Below are 12,489 nucleotides of genomic sequence, written 5' to 3'. Positions count from 1 at the left end.
ATGTTATATACATTTTGGTTTATACCATAATAGTCCAATATTTATTTATATAAAATAAGAAACAGTACATTACATTATATTTACAGTAAATTTAAACTTCTATAACTTTTTAATACTTTCCTTTTTTCAAATGATTCACCTGCAATAATCTGCTGATTGTTTTCTTTAAATAGACTAACCTTAGGTTTGTATATAAAAAAGTGTTTTTTTTATTTTTTTTACTTTGGCTGATGCAAAGTTAAGGAAAGGCACATTTTTCTATTTTGACAAAGTAGAAGCTCTTTATTAAACACAGATGTAACAACATTTGAACAGCTCACTAAAAACACTGAAACATTTGTGCTGGTGAAACTAAAACCTCAATGTCTAGTTCCAACCAGTTCTTACTGGTTTATGTAACAGGCTTTTGTGAGGAGTTTGGCAAGAAAAACATTTGGAGAAACCATTTACATAAAAAAAGTGTATAATTGAAGTGCATAAATCTTATCTCAAACAAAAGACAAATTCACAAAAGAGTTCCCAAACATACAGTATAGGCAAATAATCTCTATCTCACAGTACCAGAACTATCAATCTTGGAAATATTTTTGAGTGTGTGTTAATTAAATACACTTTAAAACTCCAGTACACTTCTGTATAGGGATGGGCAATATTAGCAAAAATTCAAGATCTCAGTATTTTTTGGCTGGTTTGCAGTATACAGTAGCCTATATATCTTAGTATTTTGTATGTGGATTAAACAAACAAAGTGAATGTTAGCATGTATGCATAAATTATGTGCCAAAAAAAAAAAAGAGGTTAAAATCACATTACATTGTTACACTGAAAATCTAAAAACAAATATATTCTTAAAGCAGAAGTTAAAGTTACTAAACCAAAAATTAAAATAACTAAAAAAGCACAGAATAAAAATTCAATTTTGATTGCCACATTACACGTTACAGTTAATGCTTTAAAAAAAAAAACCTTGTTCTGCTTGTTCTGAATACTGCGTGTGGACAGAGGCGTAGTTTAGAGAGAGAAATCTCACCAGTGTACTCTGAGATCAAAATGCATAGCCAAGACTGGCAGGTCTGCAGTGATATTATTTAAAACAAAAAAATTAATACAATTAGATGGTATAAAATCACACAACCAATTGAACAGAACTGAGAGGGACAGATGGAAAAGAAAATCCTCACATGAAACTCAAGCTTTTGGCAAGTAAGACTAAGATCTAAACAGCACCTCATGAAATATCAATACAACATTTCATGCAAGATTTAAGAATTAATTATCCAAAGAATGAGAATATGAAGTACATGATTGCCAACCAACTAACTCTACTGTACATCTAACACTGTTTCACACATCAAATATGTCGAGGCAGCGAGATGTCAAGAGCACAATAATGTATGCAGTAATGGCAACTATAGTATGTGAAGTGCACTTGTGTCTTACAGTACGAGGCCTTGTGCAGTCAAATACATCTCCTTGTCATAATGGCTGTCTTGTTTTTATATTCATGTAAACAGTCAGTTAAAGAGGATGTAAACTGATGGAATAAAAATAACTGACACAGTACATCAATGCAAAAGGCATTACGATGCAAATCATAAAAAACTATTTGTTCACTGCTCTTGGTCACTATTGTAGTTTTAATAAACCTCTAAATACTGAAATCCTCAAGCACTCACTGTTCTTCTGCTGCTAATGTGCTGCTTCGTTTCTTTATTGCTGGTTTCCTGCTTAACTGTCTTTTTGGAGGCAACGTTTATGTAACTGAAAATATATGTGGACTACTGTTTGAGTGAGTTTGAATATATTTTCTCATTTACCATCGTTTCTTCAGTCGACCTTTTAAGAAAAATAAAATAATAATAATAATAATAATAATGCTACGGTGGTATTTCAGTGGCAGTCTCAGTCTTTTCACAGGACGCTCCATTAGCAGCCGCCTCAGTCTTTCTAACGGATGAGTTTTTAATATGATTCTCCTGAAAGAAAACACAGAAGGCAAGAGAAATTAACAGGATTGATGATTACACAAACACAAAAATAAAAATATTAGAATTGTGTTTTTAAGTAATTAAGGTATTTTGGTATATTACCTGAACTTTATTTGGCTCCGCCCCCCTTCCTGTTTGAACAATAATAGCAAACTCAGATAAACAGGAAGATAACTTTGGTGAATTAGAATCAAAATACATATTTTCACATCTTGCACACACAAAGGCTCTATTATTTAATCTTGTTCAGTGATCTGTATGTATTACTCACCTTTCTTTTGCTCAAGACAGTAACTCGCACCAGCAGCAGATGTAGCCACGAGCAGAATAACTACAGCAGCACATATTCCTGCTACAACAGACAGAGACGGACCTGAACCTGTAATGATAAAGAGAGACAGTCGTATCAGTTTAACTTGATGTTTCTGTCTGATATTTACACCTTTCTGCTTTGTTCATCAGTTGTGTGGTATGGATTTAATTGACAAATGGTGGTTTACTGTACAGGAACTAAAACAACATCAAAGCACTCAACAGGAAATATCAATGATTACAGGAAACTTTCTGCATTTAGTCCATTGTGCAGGTTAATAACATTTATTGAAATGTTATTTAATCCAGTTCTCAATGAAAGGCAGTTGATTTAATTTGCACTGAATGACACTCACCAGTGACAGTAAGACTGAAACTCCTGCTCCTCCTAATACTGAAGCTGCTGCTGCTGCTGATGATGATCTGTAGTTTATAATTTCCTGAGTCTGTGGTTCTGGTGTCTGTGATGGTCAGAGATCCAGTCCGATTAACCTTCAGTCTGTCTCTGAATCTCTCATCAGAGTCCTCACACTGAACATCTGTGCAGGTCTTATTGGGTTCTTCACTGATTTCAGCGATGAGGACGTCATTAAAAAGCCACATGATCAAAACATTTGTGTTGTTCATGACACCAGGATCTAAAGTGACAGATTCTCCCTCCTTCACTGACTTTATTTCTTCTCGATCAGCGACAGGAGCATCTGAAACACAAACCAACAGATGATGCATTTTGCAGAGAACAACAAACTACACAAGAGAGAGTGTGGTAATAATTATGGTAAAAATAAGTACGGTAAACTTAATTCACACAGAAGATCACTTTATATGATGAAGAGAGATTTATTTAACTGACGAAAACAACCGCCTTTTTCAGTTTCGGTCAAATACTGTGCTGTAAACACCAATAACAGTTTTAAGTTGCCAGTGCTGACAAGTGATCACTGATGATCCATGACTAGTTGCACATCAAGTGGTTCTTTGCCTCTGTACATTAAAACAATACACACCTAACATAAATCACTCACAGTTTTTGTTTCTAAGCTGTTAAGTGTCACCGCTATAATAAACACATTTGATTTTAAACGTATGTTGCCTGCTTTTAAATGTGAAAAGACTCACCATGAACAGAAACACTGAAGGTCTTTCCACTCCTGCGGCTGATGATATCTAGTGTATAATCTCCAGAGTCTGTGTTTGTGATGTCTGTGATGGTCAGAGATCCAGTCTGATGATCCAGCTTCAGTCTGTCTCTGAATCTCTCAGGACACTTAGCATCTGCACAGATCTTACTCTGATCTCCACTGATCTGAGCGATACGATCGTTATTAAAAAACCAATTTATTCTGTCTTGATTTGTTTTGATGCCAGTGTGTAGCGTGACTGAATCTCCCTCCATCACTGACACTTTCTCTGAATCAACACCAGATGAACCTGAAGAAGAAACGAGCAAATAATTATAAATCATGTCTGGGACAAAATTATACAACAGGAAAGTGCTGTGAAAATGTTCATCTACAGATCATAAAGATTGAGAGAAATATGTCTGGATTTATAATGTAACGCATGCAAACAAACAGCAGAAGAACATCACTGAATCACATCAACTCTTCAGATAAACAGACTTGACTTGCAGATGTTCATAGACCACTGATGATATTCATTTAAAGAGATTGGAAAATAACCTAATGTTATTTATAACTCTATTGCGACTCAATACCATTTCATTTATTAATTCAAAATAAGACAAAATACAGTTTGTCTGTCCAAGTATTAAAGATAACAGCATCTTTGATTTTGCACACATTTAGCAGACCTCACCCGTTCAAATCAATAAAGACTATTTCTGAGATATACTGAATTAGATTTGAATGTTTTTTCAGACATATTTATGTATTACTATCAATCTGTGTGAAAGAACATTCAAATCTAATTTAGAGAGCCACGATCGAGGATGTATCTATGTATGTGAAACCCTGACAAAACCTTTGGTTGGGACTATTTTTCCCAAATCAAAATGTGTAATAAAGTTTAATAAAAGATTACTCGAAACTGTACAGTATACTTAGCCATCAAAACTAAATATTATTACTCTTCTTATTTCTCTAATGTTAATCTTAAATATGAACCCATTCAATCCCACCGTAAAGAAGGTTTTCATTTATAAAGCACTAAAAATCTTTGACTGATGTTTTAGTGCATTTCCTGCAAATATGGGAAACAATAAACTTAAGGGTCTCAATTAAATATGTGCAGTTTCACATGATTAGTGCAAATTGTCACTTAACAAGAGTAGTTTATTTCCTGTTTGCACCACGAGAAGATGAAGACTGTATCACAGCTCCAAAACAAATGTCTAGTAAAGTATGTTAACAAAGATATGACAAACATCTTAAGGTCCACATTATCTTTAAGGTGTCTAGTATTAAAATAGTTGAATTCACATATATTCACTTTTGCTGAGTGTGTGTTATAGAATAAGTTGATGGTCACAATAGTGACTGGTGGGATAACAGTGAGCTTTGATATATATGGGGTAATGTGATCGTGTAAGGATGTACAAGTCAGTTATGAATATATTGTAGTCTCTTAACAGAACTTGCTGGTAAACCCCCAAAGAGAGAACTGCAATAATCGAGCCTTGATGTGATGAAGGCATGAATAAGCCTCTCAGCATCAGGCCTAGAAAGAAAGAAAGAAAGAAAGGGTCTAATGTGAGCAATGTTACAAAAATGGAGAAAAAGCAACTTTAGTTACGGTGTGTTTTTGAAGTAAGAATTAAAAGTCAACTGCGCATCAAAAATCACATCCAAATTACAGACCTGAGCAGAAGGAGATATTTGAGTATTGTTAAAAAATAACTGAACTTATTAATATTAGAGCCAATTAATAAAATGTCAGTTTTAGAACAATTTAGTTTCAGAAAGTTGTGTTTCACCCATGCCTTAATTTCCAGCAAACAGGCAGAAAGAGGAAAAGAGGAAAAAGTGAAATCAGACTGAGTGCTAAAATAAATCTAGACATTAACAATGATAGATCAGGCCATACTTCTGAATAATGATGGAAATATACACACTTTATAACTGCAGAAACACATTATGCCACTGGTCACGACCATGAAACAAAACTTTTCACACACTTAAAACTAAAGTAATTGTTGATCATGTCAAAGGGTTACTTATGACACACCCACTAGATAGTTTCCATGTCTGGAAAACGGGTTAAAGGAACTTTTTATTGGCGACGCCACAAGAAAATAATGTTTGTCTCCCACCAAGAAATGGCGAATAAAATAACAATACGTTATAATAAAAAAATCGCTTACCGTGTAAAAGGAAAAAACACGTGAGAAAAACACCAAACATAATGTCCCACGACGGTTTCGGAAAGAAGTCTGGACTGAGAGGAGACAACAATGTACTTCTCTGTTATACTTCCCATTAGCAGAAACCGTGCAAAACATCAATAGTAAAAATAGCTTGTGTCATTTTTGCCAGCGATATGATGTATCGAGCTACCCAAACGCGTCACAAAAAAAAAAAAAAAAACTACTATTAAAAGGAAATTTCCGTTGTTTATAGCCTTCGCCGTGCACTCCAGCGCGTGCACGCGCTTTTCTTTTTCTTTAGCACTTTGTTGTTTCCACACCAGGCACATCACGCCACTTAGTTTTTATTTTCTTACATGGACGATAGTTACACTTTCATTTTATTTTTTTTATTTTTTTACTAAATAATGCCAAGGTAAAAAAAATTAAGTACAAAGAAGTGACATTACAAGCAAAGCGCAATTTATACGTGTATATTACAAAAATAAATAAATAACACAAAACAAAAGCTTTAAATACGTGAAGTGACATACAGCCAAGTATGGTGACCCATACTCAGAATTCGTGCTCTGCATTTAACCCTTGTGCGGCCCTCATTTTGGAGTCATTTTCACGGTCAAAAGTGACGGGACACCTGAAATGTAACGTTTTTACCCCCCAGTAAAATCAATGGAATATATTTTTATTAAATAATATTTTTTTCTTTTGTATTTTGAGAAAAAATGTGAAAAAATTATGAACTATTTTTCTAATAGAAAATAGTATATAATTTGTTTTTTCTAATTTTTCAAAATTATTTTTAAATTAATGTTGTATTTCGGATTAAAACAGAGACTAGGCCTTTCAAATACATTTTTTTAAAGATTTTTTAGCGCCACCTGGTCAGAGCAAAGAAAGAAAAACATGTAAGTGCACAGTGCAACCAGTTATTACCACAATAGGAATCCATAGAGAGGCTTGTGAATTCCCTTATTGTTTTTAGACATAATTGCTTACTCATATTAAGTAGTGGACTTGAATATATATTAATACATTCTAAAGAGTACTTGTTGTATAGTTTTAGATATTTTTTTGTTATAAAGAATGATTTCATGCATTATTTGCATTAAAGTTTTTGCATTATGATTATAATCAAACCTGAACATAATGTTAGAAAGAGAACACAAGTAAGCATTTAACCTTTTTTTTGCTTTAGAATTGAATTTAAAAAATGCTATTCATTCAAATAAAACAGTTTATGTAAACATTTTGCAATGAACGTTTATTTTTGTAAAATGTCAATGAACTAACAAAAGGAAGGAATAGTAATCAAAAGGAAACATCAATAACAAACAAGCTCGAATAACAGGAATAGTGCAAAGGACCAAGCCTGAGTTTCTAAGTGCACTGACAAACCTAAGAGGCAGCGCTTGCTTCTCATTGTTGTTTTACAGACAGCAGGTCATAGGTGTGTGTGTACACGCGCGTGCATGTTCTTTTGTGTGTGTGCGTGTGTGTGTGATGATTTAGAGTGTCATACCTTAACTGCTGTTAGATTTTTCTGCATTATGACTAAATTATTGAATGGATTTCACATTCTCGAAACTTTGCTCTGTATTACTGACACAGTAGTTCATAGGTGTTTATGTGTAATTATGTGTGTGTGTGATCACGTGTCAATATCAGACTCTTGATGTTTAATAATGTCATGTCTTCACTACTGTGCTCTTATTTTAAGTTTTGTGATTGATTTGTAGATTGTGTACATAAATATTCTCTGAATTGTTGTGTTTTTGTCCATTTCCCATTCATTTCCTATGGCCGGTCATTTTTGACCGAAGACCTTGAGTGTTACTATTTTTTTTACGCCCACTTAGACTGTTCGAATCATGCCTTCAATTTTTTTTGTGTATTCACATCCCAAATGCCATAAACGTCACCATATTTCATGTCATTCCGATGAAGGTGTGATTTTTAAAAATGTAAAATGTAAGATATTCCCACAAGGGTTAACCCATCCAAAGTGCACACTAGCCCGGGGAGCAGCTGGGGGTTCATATTTTTGTATATTAGAGAAGTCGAACAATATGATGATAGTTACATCTTTATTATTTTATTTCCGGTTCACACATTGCTGTATTTCTAGCTGCTGTGTGTTCAGTCATAGAAAGGGAAGTCACAAAAAGCCAGATTATAGCCCTCCACGAAGAAACTGAAGTGACAGTAAACAAAATTACTAAGATGCAGCCTACAAAGACGTCAACTGAGAAGAATGCTCCTTCAAGTGCAGTGTCTGAGAAAGAAGGAGAGTTTACTAGATGTGGTTACATCCACAAGCCGAGAAAGTGTCTGGCATATGGACAAATATGCAATGTATGTCGTAGAAAAAAATCACTTCGGCAGGATGTGCAGAAAGCAAAAACAGAAAGACAAAACAAGGTTTTTGATAAAGAAAGTTCATGAGATTGAACAAGAGGACACACATAAATGTTAGTGGGTGCCATCGAAGAGAAGAAAACCGGAACCAAAGTAGAGATACAAGTTAATAAGAGTAGCATGCCACAGTACTGAAGAAAGACAAATGGACGGAAACAAAAAAGCACTTTCTTTTGAATTGGATACAGGAGCAGAGTGCAATGTAATCTTGTACAAAGATTTTCAAGTTGTTTCAGGGAAATCAGAGTCACTGTGCAAGTAACTGTATGTTAGTTTCCTATTCTGGCCACAAGATGGAGCCAAAAGGTACCACAAAACTCATCTGCCAGTTTAAAGACAATGAAGCTGAGATTGAGCTCCAAATTATTGAGAAAGACTCATCTGCCATTCTGGGAACATCAGCATGAACAGAGTTAGGACTTGTCAAAAGAATCGAAACGCAGACATCCTGAAGGAGTTTGATGATGTGTTCAACGGTTTGGGGTGCATTCCAGGTGTGCATCACATCAAAATTGATCCATGGCACCTGTTATATATTCCCCCAGAAATGTCCTGATAGCAATAAAAGACAAAATAAAGTCAGAACTCAACAGAATGGAAAGACTTGGAGTCATCGAGAAACAAACAGAAACAACAGATTGGGTCAATGTTGACTGTTGTAAAACCGAACAAACTTTGCATTTACCCAAAAGACTTAAACAAAGCACTGAACCACCAACTGCCTCCCAGGCACCGCAGCATAAAATGATGAACACTGCTCCAAGTGTGTGTTCACGGTGTGTGTGTGTGTGTGTGTGTGTGCACTTTGGATGGGTTAAATGCAGAGCATGAATTCTGAGTATAAGTCTCCATACTTGGCTGAATGTCAAGTCCCTTTTTATTTCACCTTAAAATTGTGTTTGCTTATAGATAATAGGCCTTGTGTTCTGTAAACAAAATATATTTTGTTCTGATATTTTTTAGCTTAACATGACAATTTATGTAGTGACAACTTGTGATATTAAGTTATTTTAAGTTGGGTGGATTTTAGTCCCCGTTTGTTAAGTTTACTCAAAAAAAGTGCTTGCAATAAGTTGCCTTATTCTTTTAAGATGTCACAACTTTTTTTTTTTTACAGTGTACTAAAGATCTTTTTACTGATGCTGTTGCTGCTGATGATCTGTAGTTGATAAAATCCAGAGTCTGTGGTTCTGGTGTTTGTGATGATCAGAGATCCAGTCTGTTTTAAACATTCTACTAAATATAGACAACTTAATTTCAATGAAAAATTACAAATAAAAATAAATAAATACATGTATACAAATATATATTAAATATATTAAGCTTGGTTATTCAGCAGCAAATGTTATTCTAGAAAAATCAAGACTACACAATAATTATAAAAAAAATATTAAACTAAACATTTAGTGAAGCAACATTATTTCGTGGGCAACAATTAAAAGTTAATTGTAAGACTAAATCTGGTAAAATGTTACACATTGCTCTTTGTATTGTTGTAAAAAACATTAATTTAAAACAAGTACCCAAACCTGATTCCAAATTGACTAAATTGTGAATAAAAACAGAATGCAATGACGTGGAAGTTTTTACACTTCAATATTTTATTCAGAATACAACATAGATGAAATATCAAATGTTTAAACTGAGAAAATGTATAATTTTAAGGGAAAAATAAGATGATTTCAAATTTCATGACATCTACACATCTCAAAAAAGTTGGGGCAAGGCCATGTTTCCCACTGTGTGTTATCCCCTCTTCTTTTTATAGCAGTCTGCAAACATCTGGGGACTGAAGACAAGCTGCTCAAGTTTAGGAATAGGAATGTTGTCCCATTCTTGTCTAATACAGGCTTCTAGTTGCTCAACTGTCTTAGGTTTTCTTTGTCATATCTTCCTCTTTATGAAGCGCCAAATGTTTTCTATGGGTGAAAGATCTTGACTGCAGGCTGGCCATTTCAGTACCCGGATCCTTCTTCTACGCAGCCATGATGTTGCAATTGATGCAGTATGTGGACTGGCATTGTCATGTTGGAAAATGCAATGTCTTCCCTGAAAGATGTGAGCATATGTTGCTCTAGAACTTGGATATACCTTTCAGCATTGATGGTGCCTTTCCAGATGTGTAAGCTGCCTGTGGTCATGTTAACCACACAAACTTTTCCGCTTCAATGTTTCATTACATAAAAAGTGTGCACAAAACATGCATAGAGCACCATCCAGTGTCACAAATAAGACTCAGGGAGTGTGATGAAAAAAAGAAGAACTCCTGATTGAATGTGGGGTTGGTTTAGGACTGGGGTTAGGTGTAGGTCATTCGTACAAATTGTGCAACTCGTACGTATGATTTAGCACAAATCATATGAATTTGTACGAATGAGGTTGTAAAAAAAATTCCTACGAATTAGCCACTTTATAAAATATGTATGAATTGCCGTGAGATCAGGCTGCAAACACAGGGGTATATATAGGCTTAAGACCCAACTCTGAAATAGGAGTTAATTTAGCTCCCACAAATGGAGTTCCAAGATTTTTACAAAATTAACATTTTGTCATCACACACACACACACACACACACTAGTGTAGTGGACAACAGGCAAGATGACTTCCCCTCTCTAAGTTTCAATTCAGGTCACTGTCTGTGAGCCAGAAAAAGGAAAAGCAAGTAAGAAAAAGATGCCTGCATACTTTACAAACACATGAGAGTTCATGGGTGCTATTTGTTCAGCATAATGTGTGGGTTAATGTGGATTTGGTTTAAAAGGTTAATTATGTCCAGGAAAAACAAAGAAACATATAAAACATGTGAACCTAACCTATGCAGATAACCCTCACAGTAACCCTCACACAACATCAGTCAATAACAACACTGAATCCGTAAGGTGCCGATTTGCCCCTTCTCTACTCAGGAAGAATGATTTTTTATTTTACTTTTATTCTTGAGGCAAAGAAACTCCCTCACTCCGTTTGAAGGGTAAAACAAGGAAGTTATGCAGGAGGATTTTTGAAAACATCCCTAGCATCAGAGCAATCACGTCACACGTTCATTTATACTTCCATTTGAAAACATGCAACTACAGTAACATTGAACTTAATCATTTTTATATATTAATCGTGCATTTTACTTTATTGTCCATTCATGGTATTCATTTAGTAGTTGTTAGTTGCTCTTGTACATCTTTTTGTTTATAAAAAGCCTTTTGTGCCTTGTGTTGATACATTAAGAGGCTTCACAAGTTGATGATATCTCACGAACACTTCAGCTTGATCAGATGACAATCTCTTACTTACAGAATGTGTTTTTTTTTTTACATAACATAGGGCTACTTTGTGTTTTAATTTTGATTATCCGTTGCATATTCAAATGTTATATTGTAAACTGAAATGAAAATTGAATAATCAACTGTCAGACCAGCCTTGCACGACTAATAAGAGAGATTGTAACTAATGTCTTACCAGGCACGAAGAATAGACACAATATGAGCAAAACAGAGACCTTCTTTTTCTTCATAGTAGTTCTTGATAGTTAAGTTACCCAAAAATTACCAAATTACCCAAAAGCTTGGGTCAAAAACAACTGGATTCGTTTTTGTTGGTGATGTGCATCTTAAAAATTTCTAGAAGATGCCTTACAGTAATATCATGCAAGAAAAGGGTTGTGTAGAGGAACTGAGTTCAAAAAATGTGTCTATTTGTGTTATAAGACCCAAACAAAACTGCAAAATGCAAAACAAAACACACAGATATATATGTGTGTGTGTGTGTGTGTGTGTGTGTGTGTGTGTGTGTGTGGCGAGTGGGGCGGGGCCGAGAGACGTGGGAACGAGGAGTGAGGCCAGGTGTAGTGATTGGAGATGAGCGACACCTGCGCCCCACCGCCAGTATCGAGTCCCACGTAGGAGATGGAGGGATATAAAACTGGAGCGACTATAGTGAAGGACGAGAGAGGACCAGGCCTGGGACATATTTTATGTTTTGCTTTTTATTTGCGCGCACCAGTCGTCCGTGAGGGGCTGGTGCGCTGTTTTGTGTTTATTTTGAATATTTAAAAGAAGTTTGATTGTCCGCCAGATCCCGCCTCCTTCTTCCCGATGAATAGTAAGTTTTTATCATTACAATATAAAATCAACTTTTATTTCAATCATCATATATATGAAATCAACTTTTATATCAAATTTAAAACACAACTAATTTAGACATATGGCTTTAATGTTATATACACTTTGGATTAAAACCTTAATAGTAAAATATTTATCTTATTTAAAATAAGAAACAGTACAGTACATTTTAAAGTAAATTTAAACTTCTATAACTTTTTTTTTTAATTATTTTTTAAATGATTCACTTTTGCAATAATCTGCTGATTGTTTTCTTTAAATGGACTAACCTTAGATCTGTATTCAAAAGTGTTCAAAAAAGTTTGATTAGTGCCCTTTAATCTTCAGAAAGTG

The 12,489-nt window shown here is 34.7% G+C and overlaps 1 protein-coding gene across 2 annotated transcripts in view; it reads right to left on the bottom strand.

Annotated features, from left to right (window-relative positions):
* Positions 1-266: 266 nt before the first annotated feature.
* The window catches only part of LOC113078550 (uncharacterized), a 40,359-nt gene continuing 28,136 nt past the window's right edge, over positions 267-12,489 (bottom strand). For both annotated transcript variants that reach the window (XM_026250850.1, XM_026250849.1), the window contains exons 4-8: positions 3,420-3,537; positions 2,657-3,001; positions 2,260-2,367; positions 2,091-2,119; positions 267-1,976 (exon numbers count right to left, since the gene is read on the bottom strand). In XM_026250850.1, the coding sequence (XP_026106635.1) occupies positions 1,878-1,976; positions 2,091-2,119; positions 2,260-2,367; positions 2,657-3,001; positions 3,420-3,537 (699 nt within the window). In that variant the 3' untranslated portion in view covers positions 267-1,877. The remainder of the gene's footprint in view (positions 1,977-2,090; positions 2,120-2,259; positions 2,368-2,656; positions 3,002-3,419; positions 3,538-12,489) is intronic.

The sequence above is a fragment of the Carassius auratus genome, unplaced genomic scaffold (assembly GCF_003368295.1).
Source record: "Carassius auratus strain Wakin unplaced genomic scaffold, ASM336829v1 scaf_tig00025933, whole genome shotgun sequence".
Lineage (NCBI taxonomy): Eukaryota > Metazoa > Chordata > Actinopteri > Cypriniformes > Cyprinidae > Carassius > Carassius auratus.
This window is presented reverse-complemented; position numbering and strand designations above follow the sequence as displayed.